Genomic DNA, 15,836 nt, shown 5'->3' with positions numbered 1-15,836 from the left:
GAAGAATCTTTAAACCAGGAATTAAAAGTAATCAAAAATACAGCCCTCCTAAATGGATATAATCCTAAAACAACTCAAAAAATCATCAGTCACTTCTCCACACATCAAACCAGACAGGAAGAAGTCCATGGGATTCCCATACCTTATGTCAAAGGCATCTCCGAACGTCTTTCTAAAATTATGCAGAAATACAATTTTGCCACTACTTACAAACCTATCAACCAAATTTACAACTTGTTACCCTCTCCTAAGGACAAACTCTTACCTTTGATGTTGCCTGGCGTTTATGAGATTCCATGCTCATGCAAATTGTCTTACTTTGGACAGACAGGTAGGTCTGTTCAGAAACGCATCTCGGAACATCAAGACCACATTCGTCTTTTTAAACCGCAGAAATCTGGCCTCTCTCAACACAGAATTGAAAATCCAAATCATAAGAACTAAACTTTTACATAGATCTTTATATAAACATGAACGTTTATACAAAGAAATTTCCGAAGCCCTACTACACAGACCAAACTTAAACTGCAATGACGTTCTTACTATTTCGTAAAGTATGGGAAATTGTCATACAAAATTGTGTTAAATAATTAATTTAAAAAAAAAAAATTTTTTTTTACTTCTGAAACACGTTACGCAAGTTTAATGAGATTCTATTGTAATCATGCCCCCTAATTGTATGTTATTATTATTATTATTATTTATTATTATTTCCCAAGACCCCATATAGTCAAAGACTCACCTGAGCGGTCCTTTTATCACACACACATCTCATCATACCGTGTCTTAAACACACTCAAACTCCTTGCAGACACCACACTCTCAGGCAAGGCATTCCAATCATTCACAACTCTGCACGAAAAAAAGCTGCTTCTCACTCCCCTACTCACACCCTCTTTATACAGTTTCCAGGGATGACCTCTGGTTCTCCCCTGATCTCCCACTATTCTCTGTAGAACTTCTCCACCATTGATCTTATAACAACCCCTTACCAACTTGTAGGTCTCTATCATATCTTCCCTCCTCCTTCTCTCCACCAGACTCTGCAAATTACATCTTCTCAATCTTTCCTCATACTCAACATTCCAGAGGTCAGAAACTACCTTAGTCAGTCACCTTTGGACCCTTTCCAACATCTCTTCATCCTTCTGAAAACCCGGTGACCAAATCTGGGCACAATAGTCCATGTGTGGCCTAATCAAAGCTTTATACAATGGAACAAGAATCTTCCTACTTCTACACGTCAGTGTCCTCCGCATCATTCGCAGAAGTCTTTGTGTTGTCTTCACAATTTTGGGCGATGTGTCCCCTAAATTTCAGATCCTTATCCACTATCATCCCCAGATCTCTTATTTCCTCTACCTCCAACAATGTATTCTCACCAAGCATAAATTCGGCATCCCATCTTTGTTTTCCAAAATTTAAAACTACATTTTGCAACATTGAATTCACATCCCCATTTGCTTGCCCAATTACTCAATTTATTCAAATCTTCTTGCAAGGCCATAACATCTTCACTACTCTTTATGGTTCTTCCCAACTTTGCATTATATGCAAACAACTGAATATCTCCATCTGAATCTTCGCCAATATCATTAATATATAAGTTAAATAGTAATGGCCCTAAAACAGACCCCTGAGGCACTCCACTAGTGACTTTCCTTTTCCCGGATACACAACTTGTTGATACCTATCAGATAGCCAGTCTCCAATCCAATGTACTAATTTAATATCCAACACCATCTGCTCTAATTTGACTGGCAACTTATCACGAGGTACTCTATCAAAAGCCTTTGCGAAATCCAAGTATATTACTGTGTATCCTTCTCCTCTGTCCAAGGAAGCAGTCACTTTATTGTAATAAGTAAGTAGATTACTAAAACATGACCTCTCTTTAGCAAATCCATGCTGTCCATCAAAGATTATACCATTGTTGTCAACCCAACTCTGGATCCTAGTTCTCACAAGCTTCTCCAACAACTTAATCACAACACCTGACACAGAGATAGGCCTATAGTTTGATGCTTGAGTTCGATCACCTCCTTTATGAAGTGGCACAATCTTGCCCTCCTTCCACTCTTTAGGAACTTGACCAAGTGCAAGACTCGTATTTAAAAAAATATGTCAAGGCAGGTGTCAACTCTCTGGCACATTTCTTCAGAATACACGGTGATATATTATCAAGTCCCATAGCCTTATTTACATCTAGTTTACTCAAACTCCCCAAACACCTCTTGCTCACTTACAGTCAGTCTCTCTTCCCATCATCAACTGCTCTCAATCTCTCCATGAAGTCACATTCACAAGATTGAAAGATCTTTATGAACTGCTCATTAAGTATCTCCACCACACATTCTGCAACAGCTGTCTTTATACCATTTCCTCCAATCAGTGTCATCCTTCCATAATCATTCTTTCTTTTGCTGGCTACATATTGAAAGAACTCCCTAGGATTCTTTTTGGCTTCATTAGATAACTGCTGTTTATACCTCTCTTTAGCTACTCTCACCAACCAATCACTCTCCTTGCCTGGTCTTTGTGGACCTCATGAAATTGGTTACTTCCACTTCTCTTATGCTGCCTCCACAATGCCCTTTTTCTCTGTATCGCATGCTTAATCTCTTTATTCATCCATCTCACACCTACCTTATTTAACCTTCTCACCTGTGGAATACATTTAGACATTGTATCTACTAAATAGTTTTTGAAAATCCCCCAAGCTGTATTGATCTCTTTTCTAGTTAACTCCTCATTCCATGCTACACCTGCAAGCTGTCTCCTGAGCTCTTCATAATCACCCCTCCCCCTTGTAGTTCCACATATACCCTTTTTTTTCACAGGGGTCCTTGCACTGCTGGCAACCACCCAGGTAATCACCTCATGGTCACTTTCACCAATTGGTGGATGATTTGACACCTCATTTATAATTACATCCTCTGATGAGATGACCAAATCCAAGATCCTTAATCCTCGTGTGCCCTCTGTTACATACTGTCTGAGGTAGTTATCCCTCAAAAACTCGAGAAACTCATTTTCTTTACTTCCAGTTGCTATCTCTTCATTCCATAATTAAAATTGCCAAAATTGCCTTATTGCCATAATTAAAATCACCCATAATGATCACCCTTTTCTTATTTGCTTGGCTTATTTGACTATACATTTCACTATCACCACCATCCACATTACCAGGTCTATAACAGCATCCCACCAAGTATTTGATTCTGTTCACCTCTATCTCACACCATACTGCCTCAAAACCACTGGCCCTATTTCCCTCTTGCATCTCTACCTTGTATGGACATAACTCTTTCTCTATCATCAATAGCACTCCCCCTCCCTTTTTACCCTTTCTATCCTCGCGAAACATATCATACCCTTCCATCTCTATTCCTGTCAGGATGTCGTCCTCATCTAACCATGTCTCACTTATTCCGACAATCTTTGGGTGAACAGACGCAATCAGTGCAACCATTTCATCCGCCTTGTTTCTTATACTTCTAGCATTGGTATACAAACACAACAGCTCATTTCTGGATCTACAGCTAATTCCACTAATACCACTCACTCGATGTGATCTCTCCATGCTGGACTGGGGCCATTTCCCTTTCTGCTTCTTCATTTTAGAACCCTTTTCAATTTCATCTGTTTCCTCTTGATCCTTGGTCATCCCATTTCTTTCCTGCCTACACATGCTCTCACCTCCTCTTGGAGCATCCACCTCTCTCACACTGTGTACCCCTGTCCACCCTGAGCCTCCCCGTTTCCCTGCTCCTCTTGCACACCCATTCTCTCATTTTCTATATTCATACCACTCACTTCCCCATTCATTTCCACTTCTTCAATCTCTCCTGTCTTACTCTTCTGCTCTTCCACATCATTCCCCTCTCGATCTGATTCATTCTCTCTATTCACTTCTCTACCTTCCAGCAGCAGTCTCTCCAAGCGACTCACACCATAATCACTCAAATGCAGTCCATCGCTCCCATACAGCTCACTTTGTCCCTCAAACTCATTCCACACATTAACAAACTGTACTCCCATCTCCTCACACATTTCAGCCAGAATATCATTCATAATCCTTGCTCTCCGCCTCATTTCACCACAATCATACCTAGTCAACACACTGACTACCCTTCCTGTCATACTGTTCTTTCCAAGTAGCCTCCTGACATTCATTCTGACATGTTCTTTCTCAAATCATTTGTACCAATTAATACAATTAACTCTTTTGCTCACTCCTGCCTCATATCCAATGCCTCAATCACTCTACTCATTTTACCACATGGAAAACATATCTTGTGCATTTTATCCTCTAGCACACCTTTAATAATGGAGTTGCCATACAATGCCACTCGCTCATCTTTCGTTAACTCTTTCATGCCATCAGATTTATTTTAATAGTTTTGACCTGAATTCTCTTAATTTCATTCCGCATCCATTTCATTTCCTGCCTCATCCAATCCAATTCACTTTTCGAATCTCGCCACACATTCTCTCTATCATTAAATCTTTCTAACTTTCTAATTCTCGACCCCCTCTTCTTACTTTCCCTCTCATAGACATTGCATCTACTAAATAGTTTTTGAAAATCCCCCAAGCTGCATTGATCTCTTTTCCAGCTAACTCCTCATTCCATGCTACACCCGCAAGCTGTCTCCTGAGCTCTTCATAATCACCCCCTGTTATTCCTATTATTGTTTTAAACTAATGTACTGATGATGTCCTAAGATACTTAGGATGAAATATTTACAATTAAATAATTTTCACTGTGGTTAATACGTGTGTTTGTTTTAATTATGATCGCACCACAGGTTTCGTTATTTAAAAAAGGTTTAGCATTCTATAACATAAAATGTTAGGCCTAATGACTGCACACGTGAATCACCCATATGATTGAAAGAACTTTGTAAGATGTAGCTTGTAAAGTTAAATTAGATGGCATTGTTCTTGAAGTTGCTAGCTGGGATTCCATTAGAAATAATACATCTTGTTTGGATGATTATAAGTGGTTACACATAAGTTATATTGCTCTTAATGCTGACATTTGAATGTTGACAATTTTTTAAATTTCTTTGTGAGAGATTTTTATGATATTCAGTAAAACTGCATTTGATTATATTATCTTTCACTGTTAGTCTGGAGAAAGAGTTAAATAAAGTGCAAGTTCATGTAGTGACAGGTTGAAAGACTCAAATATACAGGGTGATTCTAAATTATTGTCAGGGTATCTGCAGCTGTTTGAAAAGAAATACACAAATAAAACTGCTTACAGAATATAAACGTGTAACTCAAAAAATTTTATTTGGTATTGCACCACATTGATGTCTGATAGATAATATGACATCATACTTCAAAATGGTGACTGTTCAATAGAAAGCAATGTGTATACTTTTTTTTTTTTTTTTTGAAACAAAGTCCATTATCACAATGCAATGTCGTTACAGAATTCAGTATGGAAAACATCTACCTTTAGATAATGCTATCTGATGTTGGTTAAATCAATTTCAAGAGACTAGTAGTGTTCAGCACCAAAAAAAGAGCAGGAAGACTGAGCACTTTGCAGGAAGATGTTGATCGAATCCAGGAAGCATTTTATCAAAGTCCACAAAAATCAACTAGAGAAGCTTCCTTGCAGTAAAGTATACCACAAATGACTGTTTGGAGGGTTGTTCATAGCTGCCTTCAACTCTAGACAAGACAAGTTTGTAGACAAGAGTTTGCAGTTTGTTGACAAGACAACGGCCTTGTCTACGAACTGCAGATTGTGCAGTCTTTACAGCCAGATGATAAACCCTGCTGTTTCTAATTTGTATGGGACATTTTGTCAAAAGTTGAAGCTGATGAAAATTACCTTTGGAGATGGATATTTAGTAATGAAGCAATGTTTTGTATATCAGGAAGGGTAAATGATCATACCTGCAGAATATGGGGATCAAAACAAACCCTCACACCATTCTAGTATTTGAAAGAGATAGTCCAAAATAGAATGTCTGATGTGTTTTGTCATGTACAGAAGTTTTGGGAGCTTTTTTCTTGTGGAAAAAAGTGACAGCAGTTAACTATCTGGACATGCTACAGCTGTATCTGTTACCCCAGTTGGAAGATCATTAGCCAGAGGCAGTGGTCCAGCAAGATAGAGCACCACCACATTTGGGCTCTTATTATTGTCCGAGAGTTTCTTGACATGATTTTCCTGGGTGCTGGGTTGAGCATGGTGGACCAATTCTGTGGTCTCCACACACACCCAATATTACCACTTGATTTCTTCCTGAGGGGATACATGAAGGACATTGCTTACCAGACCCCTGTGACCTCCCTCGATGAACTGAATACCAGAATTGTTGCTGCAATAAAAACAGTTACACAGCAAATGATGGAGAACACTTGGAGTGAAATTGATTACCACGAAAGGCATGCATGTTGAAGTTGTTTAGCATTCTGCAGTATTGATTCTATAGGTAATAAAACTTTTTGAGTTACACGTTCATATTCTGTAAGCAGTTTTATTTTGTTGTTTCTAGTTTATATTTAGAATTGCCCTGTATATTGTCCACACAGAGGGAATGCTGTTTTCTGGTTTGTTCACTTTGTCTACGCATGACCTTGACAGTTTCCCTTGCACATTGCCATCCTCAGATTCTGTAGGCATGATCTCTCAGAATGAGCAGCAGATCATTTACTAGCTGGTCAAGAAGCCTCCTGATTCGTGACAAGTTTGGTCCTATGTCATGTCTAGCAGCTGGCCTGCAGAATTGTCACCTACACTGCATGTGAGAAGGTGGTGGTGGTGGTGGTGGGGGGGGGAGAAATAGATGCTGTAAGTCAGCTACCACATATATAATTGGTATTTCCTTTAACTAGGGAAGATTATGCCTCTCTGGCAAGACTTGCTAGATTCACCAGAGCTTCCTTTTGTGAAACAGGCTTACTGTGAGAAGGTGAAGTTAACCTTGCTGGGAGTGGCTGTATGTTGCACATTACCAGTGCTCTCAGTGTTAAAGGATTCATTAAATATCAGTAGTTAGAAGATAGAATTGTGGGGTGGGTAATTATGACTACTGTCAACTAGTAATGATGAAGAGCCAATTGTGACTTACATTCATCAAAGGAAAACTATACAACTTTAGGTCCTCACATTTGGTACAATGTTCAATAAGTATTTATATTAACACCTTGTCTTCATTATTCTACACTCAAGGTTTTCTTCCTACTTTTTCCACCCTGGTAGCAGGATGACCAAGAGTGGTTTTTTTCTACTCTGACATAAGGGATGCACAACTCCATGAAGTAAAAGTAATCTTTCATTACGAATTGTGCTTGGTTAGTTGTATCTTGTTACTTATGTAACCCAAAAAAGTGATGTGAATATTGAAATTTCGGTATAATTAAAATATTTGTTACATCAGTTATGTCTCCATAAGCATTATATATATATAGTGTATTCTGTATGATATAGCAATAAAGGCCAACTGAATGAAAAAACATTTTGTTTTCAGACATTCACTATTGAACAGATATTAGCAGACAGTGTTAGCCCTGATTTGGATGAATTGTCAAAAATCTTTAGCAAGCCTCTTTCAAACACAACTGTTCATGATTATCTGCAGGTTGCACTAGCAAATATGCGCAACAATGTATCAATGGGCATTACAAAGGTTGGAGATATTAATGACAATATAGAGAAATTGGACCTGGACCCGATACCCAATACAGTCCATCAAGTGGAGATGTTTAGGTAAAAGTTTCAGTAATTATATAGTTTTGTTAATTTAATTTTTAAAAAAAAAGAGCTTTTCGTTCATCTTGTTTCTGACCTGCTTACACTTTTCATTGAGCAATTGTTAGTTCAATCAGCCATGCATTTCTTTAGAAAAAAAATTCCATATAACTAGAAATTAATGTTCTAATGATTTATTTTAAATCCATTGAATTCAGATACTTTATAGTGTTTTAATGTTCTTAAATTTTGTATTTAAGAATTATTTAATGTCAATTAGTACAAATGCTGATCTCTCTCTCAGAGTACTCATTTAATTAGGATTGCCCACCTAAATATCATCTAGCATGGTATATTCTGTTAGAGATAGCATGAAGAACATGATTGATCAATTCCTTGTATTTTATTTTTATTTATTTATTTATTATTATTATTTTTTTTTTGATTCACACAAAACATTGCAAATCTATAGTACATTAATACTGAAGGTGGGCTAGAGATATTGTTTAATTTATTTTATTTTATTTAATTGTTTGTGTTATTTTTTATATAATCTAGAAAACTTGCTCTAAAGACAAAATATGCACTTTTTTAAGCCACTTCAAATTTCCAAAGAAGTGGGATGGTGATTATTTGTCTCCCACCTAAAATTTGACCATTAAGTGGGGTTCCTACATTACCTTGATTTTTTGAGGCACGTTTTATCCAGTTGAAACAAGTGAAATTTGATATGACTACTAGTGATAATATTATTTGGGAGTAAAGTGCTCACCCACAAGATGTCAGACCATAAACTAAATATTAAACAGGAATGTGCACTCCCAATATTATTATTATTATTATTATTATTATTACGGGCAACTCCAAGGAGTCCTTAGACTCATCGAGGAAGGCCCTAAACATCATGTCCATCACAACTATTCAACATTCACACAGTATCTATCATACTTTGCCTTGAACTCGTTCACTGTCATAGCACCCACAACAGACTCTGGCAGCGTATTCCACTCATTCATTCACCACTCTAAAATAGAACAATTACCTATTCTAATAAAACTTATCTGAATGTGAATGGAATCTTAGCAACCTCAGCATATGAATTTTTTAAAATTTCTTTATTTATTTTATGAAGTCAAGAACTTACACCTTTTCACTTAAAAGGAAGCACTTTGTGGCTTCTTTTTGGCATATCCGAATTGCCAGCATTACTGCTCTTGTGCTTTTGGACCATTATTAAGTAAAATAAAGGCTACTTGAACATGAGCACTGTGATACTGTGGCAGTCAATTTAATAACAGAGAACTACTCAAAATGGCTTGCAATGAACAAACATGAATTGTTTATTTCTGGAATTTTCCAGGTTAAATGAAACCACATATAGTGTACCTATTGATGGGGGGGGCTACGGTATTAGGCCAGATGTGATCATACAGAAACCTTGTAAAGAATGACAATAACTTCTTATCTCTCTACTTTTCAGAGGGTTTTTCAAACACCCACACTGACATGGATTTGAAAAACAGTCTTTGAACACAACACCCCACATGGGGTCATCTTCAAATGATTGTGCTGTTTTGCTCGCTTTTGACATAAAGTTTGTTCCCCAAACTTTAACTCATGGTCATTATCATCATTCCCCAGATACTTAGCCTCATCAGTTTCTAGTAGTGCAGTCTCATCAACATAATACACTGCCTGGAATCTGTTTACCATTTAGTATATATATATATATATATATATTGAGCTAGCATTTGGACTTCACCCACAACATCTGTTTAAATCATCCTTCAGAATTTGTACATAACCAAACAACTTCAATATTCCCTCTAAAACCATCACTACTCTCATTAACATACACAGTTAAATTGCAGCAGTTCTGTAACACACCAGTAGTCAATTCTGCTGCACTGTATACTACACTTTGATCATTTCTTATCCATGTCACCTGCTTCATATCCATTTCCATTTTTGCAATAGATTTTCTTGCAATGTCATGCATGTCCTTTGCTAAGGTTAATAGTATTCTAGTTCATTATAGAAAGTGAGTAAATTACTATGGAAAGACTTCACAAAGTCCCCCACAGAATATCATATTAGTATTCTTTTTACGGCTATTTTGCCTGCTTTCGTTTATGAGTGCCCCTTTTTTGTGTCATTGGCTTTCTACACAAAAATTCTTAGGGCATCACAGCACCTTTATCAAAATGCATAGCCAGCCTACTTAAACTGCTACTTACAATGTCAAGCTCTATGATAAAAAAACACAGACCTTTTCCAAAGAATAAATAACCTAACCCTATCCCACGAAGACATCCTCACTTCATTAGATGCAATTTGGTTATAAACCAATGTAGACGTTTCCAGAACATTAGACATCGTACACACACCACTCACAGAAGACCACACCCTACATTCTCATACAAATTTAGCACCTGGTGATATCATAAACTTAATCAAACTAGTAATCTCAGCGAACTTCTTTAAGTTCAACAACAGCATGTATATTCAAATTTTCAGACTCCCTATGGACCAAAACATCAGCGGACAATTAGCAGAATTATTCCCAGCACACACATAGAATCACTCCCCCCCCTTTTATTGCCAATATGTGGACAATATTCTAAGCATTGGAAAACCAACACACATCACCACGTTACAAGCATTCCTTAACAATTACAGCAACTGACTAAAACTCACTATAGAAACTGAACAGGGCAAATCCATCAATTTCCTAAACCTGACATTAATCAGAACAAACAATAAAATAGCCACGAAAATATACCACAAACCCACGCATATCGGCAACTACTTCCATTTCAACTCATACCATCCATATTCTGTTAAAAAATCGGTCATCCTATCACAATTCATAAATGCTTACAAGTTTTCAACTAACTGTAATTATCTCAACACAGAAATAAAGAAATTTACACAGATTTTTCAAAATCGAAACTATCCTACACAACTAATAAATTGCGCTAACAGGACAGCAAAAACCCATCAAAACAACCCTATAACCAAAACAAACTTCTCAACACAAAAAGTTATCAACTGCCATACATCCAGAACACATACAAAGCCTACAAATACATTTTCAAACATACTGACCATAAGCTGGTATTCATCACCAACCAAAAATTGGCAACACTTCTAAAACCCACTAAATCACACACACACACACACACACACACACACACACACACACACACACACACACACACACACACACACACACACACACACACAAAGAAATATTAGAACACCACAACATGGTCTACAAATTTCCTCGCCAAAAAGACTGTGATGTCATGTCACCTACATTTTACCATCAGGTCTTTATGGGCAAGACTACAAGAACACTTCCAGAACTGTAACATCCCTATTCCAGAACATTTAAACACTAAAAAAACGCAACAACAAAAAGACAAATGGAATGAAAAGTACAGGGAAAACAGAAATAGCAGAAACATGCCCTGCAAATTGACAAGGGCATAATAATAGACAGACAAGACAATGAAACAATGCTTAGAATATCGGAAACGATAGCCATAAAATGTGACAAAAACTCAATCAACGTCCACCAACCCTACATAATCTCCGATGGTTGGAAGCTCCATAACATAAAAATTAGGTCATGACCCCAACCAATAGGCAATAACACAAGCACTCCAAAGGCAGAAACACCAAGCTTATATGACATAGCATCCACTTCCCAATGTGTTCCAAAGACAATGTATGGCAAAACGGCTCGCACCCTGTTAACACCCTCCCCTGATGCCTTCTCTGATAAACCCTTCCCCTTCCTCAAAAAAAAATTTCTATTTTCAGCCCCCTTTTTTCCATTTCTTCTTCTATTATTCTGCATATATTTGTCTCTAAAATACATCAGTAATGTCGTCGTCGTCTGGTAGCATCTTCTAGCAAGAGGGTTGCAGCAGATGAGCAGCTCTTCTCCATTTCTCTCTGTCTGTCGCTTCCATCATTCTTAAACCAGTCGATTCCATGATGTTATTAAACCACTCTCTAGTTGGTCTTCCACGTCTTCTCTTCCCCTCAACTTTCCCTTGTAATATAGTTCTTGTCGGGTGTCCCGAAGAACCTCTCAGAAGATGTCCTGCAAATCTGGTCTTTCTTTGCATAATATTCTTTAGCAGTGTTCTTTCCATCCCAACTCATCTTAAAACTTCTTGATTTGATATTCTTTCTGTATAGCTAATCTTTTCCATCTTTCTATAACACCACATTTCCAATGCATTAATTGAGTGTCCATGACTCACTTCCATAACTTGCAATATTCCAAACTGTTGCTTTAACTATTCCAATTCTAATGCCTATTTTAGTGTTCTTGTTTATTAAAATTCTCTTCATTCCCATAAATGCTGATTTAGCTTTGCCTATTCTATTTCTAATGTCCAACTCTGAAGTTCCTTTCTCTGAGATCCAGCTACCTAAATATTGAAATCTTTTTCCACTTCTAAAATCTTTCCTCCACATCTTATTTTTACATTTAGGTCAAAAAAGTAATGCCCTAAGAATTTTTTAATAGAACGCCAGTGACACAAAAAAAGGGACACTCCTAAACGAAAGCAGGTGAAATAGCCCTGAAAATAATAGTTTTTAAGAGGAGTAACATGGGAATTTTCCCAGAAATAATACCTATATTAGTATTCATTCATTTCTGAATTTTAGTTTTCTTTTCTAGCACCTTAATTACCACTTACCACTAGAGATGATGGAAGTTTTTTCACTTGGCTATGCTACCAATTATATATTTAGTTTAATCCTTTATCCAAGTGTAAGCAAACAAAGTTTGCACCTGAAGTATTTTCAGACTAGGGCAACTCGTGGCAAAGATGGTATAAGTTCTCATCACTTGCCTTAGTATCCCATAATGCAAAGCACATATCCTTGCGAACATGTATAATGCTATGCATTAAGGGAAAGGTCACTACCCAGACCGGTTTCGACCTACTATTGAGGTCTCATTAGTGGGAGCCAGACCCAGAGATGGTGTTACTGAGGTGGAAGTAATGGAGGTCACATTTCCATATGCCAGTTGCCAAAAAGTGTCACATCTTATTATTAAAATTCTCTGGATTAGAGATGAGTTGATGGAAGTTTTTTTTTTTTCACTTGGCTGTGTAATTGGTAGCATAGCCAAATGGAAAAAACTTTCATCAACTCATCTCTAATCCAGAGAATTTTAATAATATTTAATAATAGTATCTATGTTAAAAAGTAGTCTACACAATCTTGTCACACACGATCATTATCTCAAACCATTCTCATGTTGTTTGCTGTGTAGTAGCACAACTTTCAATTTCTTTGTACATTTCTTTTATTATTCTCACATATTGACCAGGAATTCCAAAGTTTCCAATAATTCTCCATAATGTCTCTCTATCAATACTGTTAAAAGCTTTAGCAAAAGCTATAAAATTTAGACATAAAGAGGGTATAAATTCTATAGCATAGAAGTTTGTCGCTTTCAACATTAAGAAACATCTGTTCAGTGGTATTCCTTAAACCAGGGATTCTCAACATATGGTACGTGTACCACTGGTGGTACGTGAGCCACTGCCAGATGGTACGAAAACAGATTTGCTTACTGGTACATTTAATATCTTGAATTAAATATAGTGGTACGCCACTGAAAAAGGTTGAGAACCCCTGCTTAAACTAAAAATGTGATGTACAATACTTTTGCTGTACAAAATATATTTACATGAACTTATTCATGTCTTAATATTTTTCTATTTCACTTTTAACCTATTTATCAAAATTTTAGGTTTGTGTTCTTCCAGTTCGGACCCATCATATGTGTGCAAAGACGTTACATGTGTAAGGCATTAGAGAATAATAGAGATCTGCAAGTTGTCCAGATGTGTCAGGCAGACTGCAGACAAGACAATACAAAAGAATAAACAGGTAGATTATTGTCTGTACACGGATGCTAGGAGTATCAGAAAGAAAGGGATAGTCAATATGTTGCGACCTCAGATTGTAGGTATTAGTGAGACCTGGTTATTAGAATCAGACCTACTAACTGGTATTGAGTGTCACGGGTACAGTATTTTTAGGAAGGATAGAGAGGAGAGGAGGGGACATGCTGCTAATGATATCAGATATTTGAATCCAGTCAGAGTTGAGATTTATGATTGTAGTACTACTAACAATAATTCATGCCGCGGTGAGTTTGAAGCCATGTGGTGTAAAGTGGAATCTAACAAGACTAATTACATAGAAGAGTGTTGTTACCTGGTGGAACGGTTGCTAGTGATGAAGAAATGCATCACCAAATAGAAAAGATGAGCGCGAAAGGAGTAATCATAATGGGGAGACTTTAATTATTCAAACATTGATTGGATATCAGTAGAATCTCATGAGAAGAATGAAAATTCATTTATTGAGCTGTTGCAGGACAACTTCCTCAAGCAGCATGTGACAAAAGGAACTCGAGATCAAAGAATGTTAGATTTGATTATAGTGTCAGAGGGCGTTTTAGTTAAAGAAAGAAAGATGTAACTATTCTGCCTCTGGTTGGTGACAGTGATCATGCGGTACTCACTTGGGAAGTGACTAAGTTTATGAATGTTCCATTCAGAAAAGGTTACATGCTGAACTACAAAGCAGGAAATTATGATCAACTGAGGAGTATACTCAGTTCAGTGGAATTTGGATCGGTTGCTGGATGGAAAGAATATCGAGAGTGCATGGGAAGCATTTATACAACACTTGAGTGATGCAATATCAGAATGTGTCCCAAGAGTTCGAAGAATAAATAGAGTAGGAGTCAAATGGATATGTAATCTTATTAAGCAAGAGATTCGTAAGAAAAGGATGATGCAGAAGGAATACCATGTGCATAAGGATGACGTCTGTTATGAACGTTATGAGCAGCAGGCTAGAATAGTCATGACTGTTGTATGGAAAGCAAAGTCTGAGTATGAAAAGAAACTGGCTCTGCATGCTAAAGACAACCCACAAGAATTCTATCATTATGCTTCAAGTAAAAGAAGGAATAAATATGAAAGAATAACTCTTCTAAATCCTGATGGCATGAGCGTTACAGATGCAGAAGAGGTTGTTCAGTTAATGAGTGCCCATTTTGTTAAAAGCTATCAAACTGGTGTATGCAATATTGAGCTCACTATTACCTCTACAGTAGATGAAGAAATGCAGGTATATGAAGATGAGATATTGGAGCTGTTGCACAAATTGAATAAGAATTCAGCTATTAGGGACTGATGTGATATCAGCACATGTGCTAAAAGAGTGTTCAGCTGAGCTTGCCATTCCTTTGACCAGGCTGTTTGACATAAGTCTCAGAACAGGGAAGATTTTCCAGGAATGCAAGGAATGTATGGTAATTCTATTGCACAAGGATGGTGCAAAGACCCGATGTATCCAACTATCGACTGATTAGTATCTCAGGAGTAGTGGTGAAGATTTTGGAAAAATTGGTTAGTGCTCGCATTCAGAAATGGGCTGACAGTGAATCTCTGCTTTGCAATAAACAACATGGGTTTACTAAGGGAAGATCATGTTTTAGCAACTTGCTCACATTGTATAACAATGTTAACATTGAACTAGACAAGGGGAATGGATACACCATGAAATTTTTGGATTTTGCTAAGGCTTTTATCAGAATACAGCATGGGAGACTGCTGCATAAATTGGAGGAAATGGGACCTATAGAATATTAGCATGGATAAGAGGATGGCTGACAGATATCAAAAAGTGGTATATGGGTAATGTGAGTCTGCAAGATTTAAGGTAACTAGTGGTGTACCACAAGGATCAGTGCTTGGTCCACTGTTATTCAATCTGTACTTTAATGATATTGGGAAGGATTTGACAAGCAACATACAGCTATTTGCTGATGATGATGCAGAAATAGGTAGGGTAATCAGGAATGCTGCTGATATGCAGTACTTGCAGAATGATTTGAATAGGCTGTAATTGTGCAAGGGAAAATGGTGTCAATTCAATGTCAGTAAATGTAAAATCATTCACATCAGTGTGATTAGATATCCAGTGTTGTATTATATTGGTGGGATTAGGCTAGAAGAAATAATGAAGATAGGGATCTTGAGGTATTAATAGATTGGAAGTTGAA

General features: G+C 37.1%; 1 protein-coding gene across 5 annotated transcripts in view; it reads left to right on the top strand.

Annotated features, from left to right (window-relative positions):
• Positions 1–15,836, top strand: part of tty (tweety) — a 423,622-nt gene that overhangs the window by 251,388 nt on the left and 156,398 nt on the right. For all 5 annotated transcript variants that reach the window (XM_090398011.1, XM_090398010.1, XM_090398012.1 and 2 more), the window contains exon 5: positions 7,497–7,735. In XM_090398011.1, the coding sequence (XP_090254137.1) occupies positions 7,497–7,735 (239 nt within the window). The remainder of the gene's footprint in view (positions 1–7,496; positions 7,736–15,836) is intronic.

Source organism: Typopeltis vanoorti, chromosome 9 (genome assembly GCF_054136105.1).
Source record: "Typopeltis vanoorti isolate ZY-2024b chromosome 9, IOZ_Tvanoo_1.0, whole genome shotgun sequence".
NCBI classification, from domain to species: domain Eukaryota; kingdom Metazoa; phylum Arthropoda; class Arachnida; order Uropygi; family Thelyphonidae; genus Typopeltis; species Typopeltis vanoorti.
The sequence above is the reverse complement of the archived record's forward strand: the minus strand, read 5'-3'. Positions and strand labels throughout refer to the sequence as shown.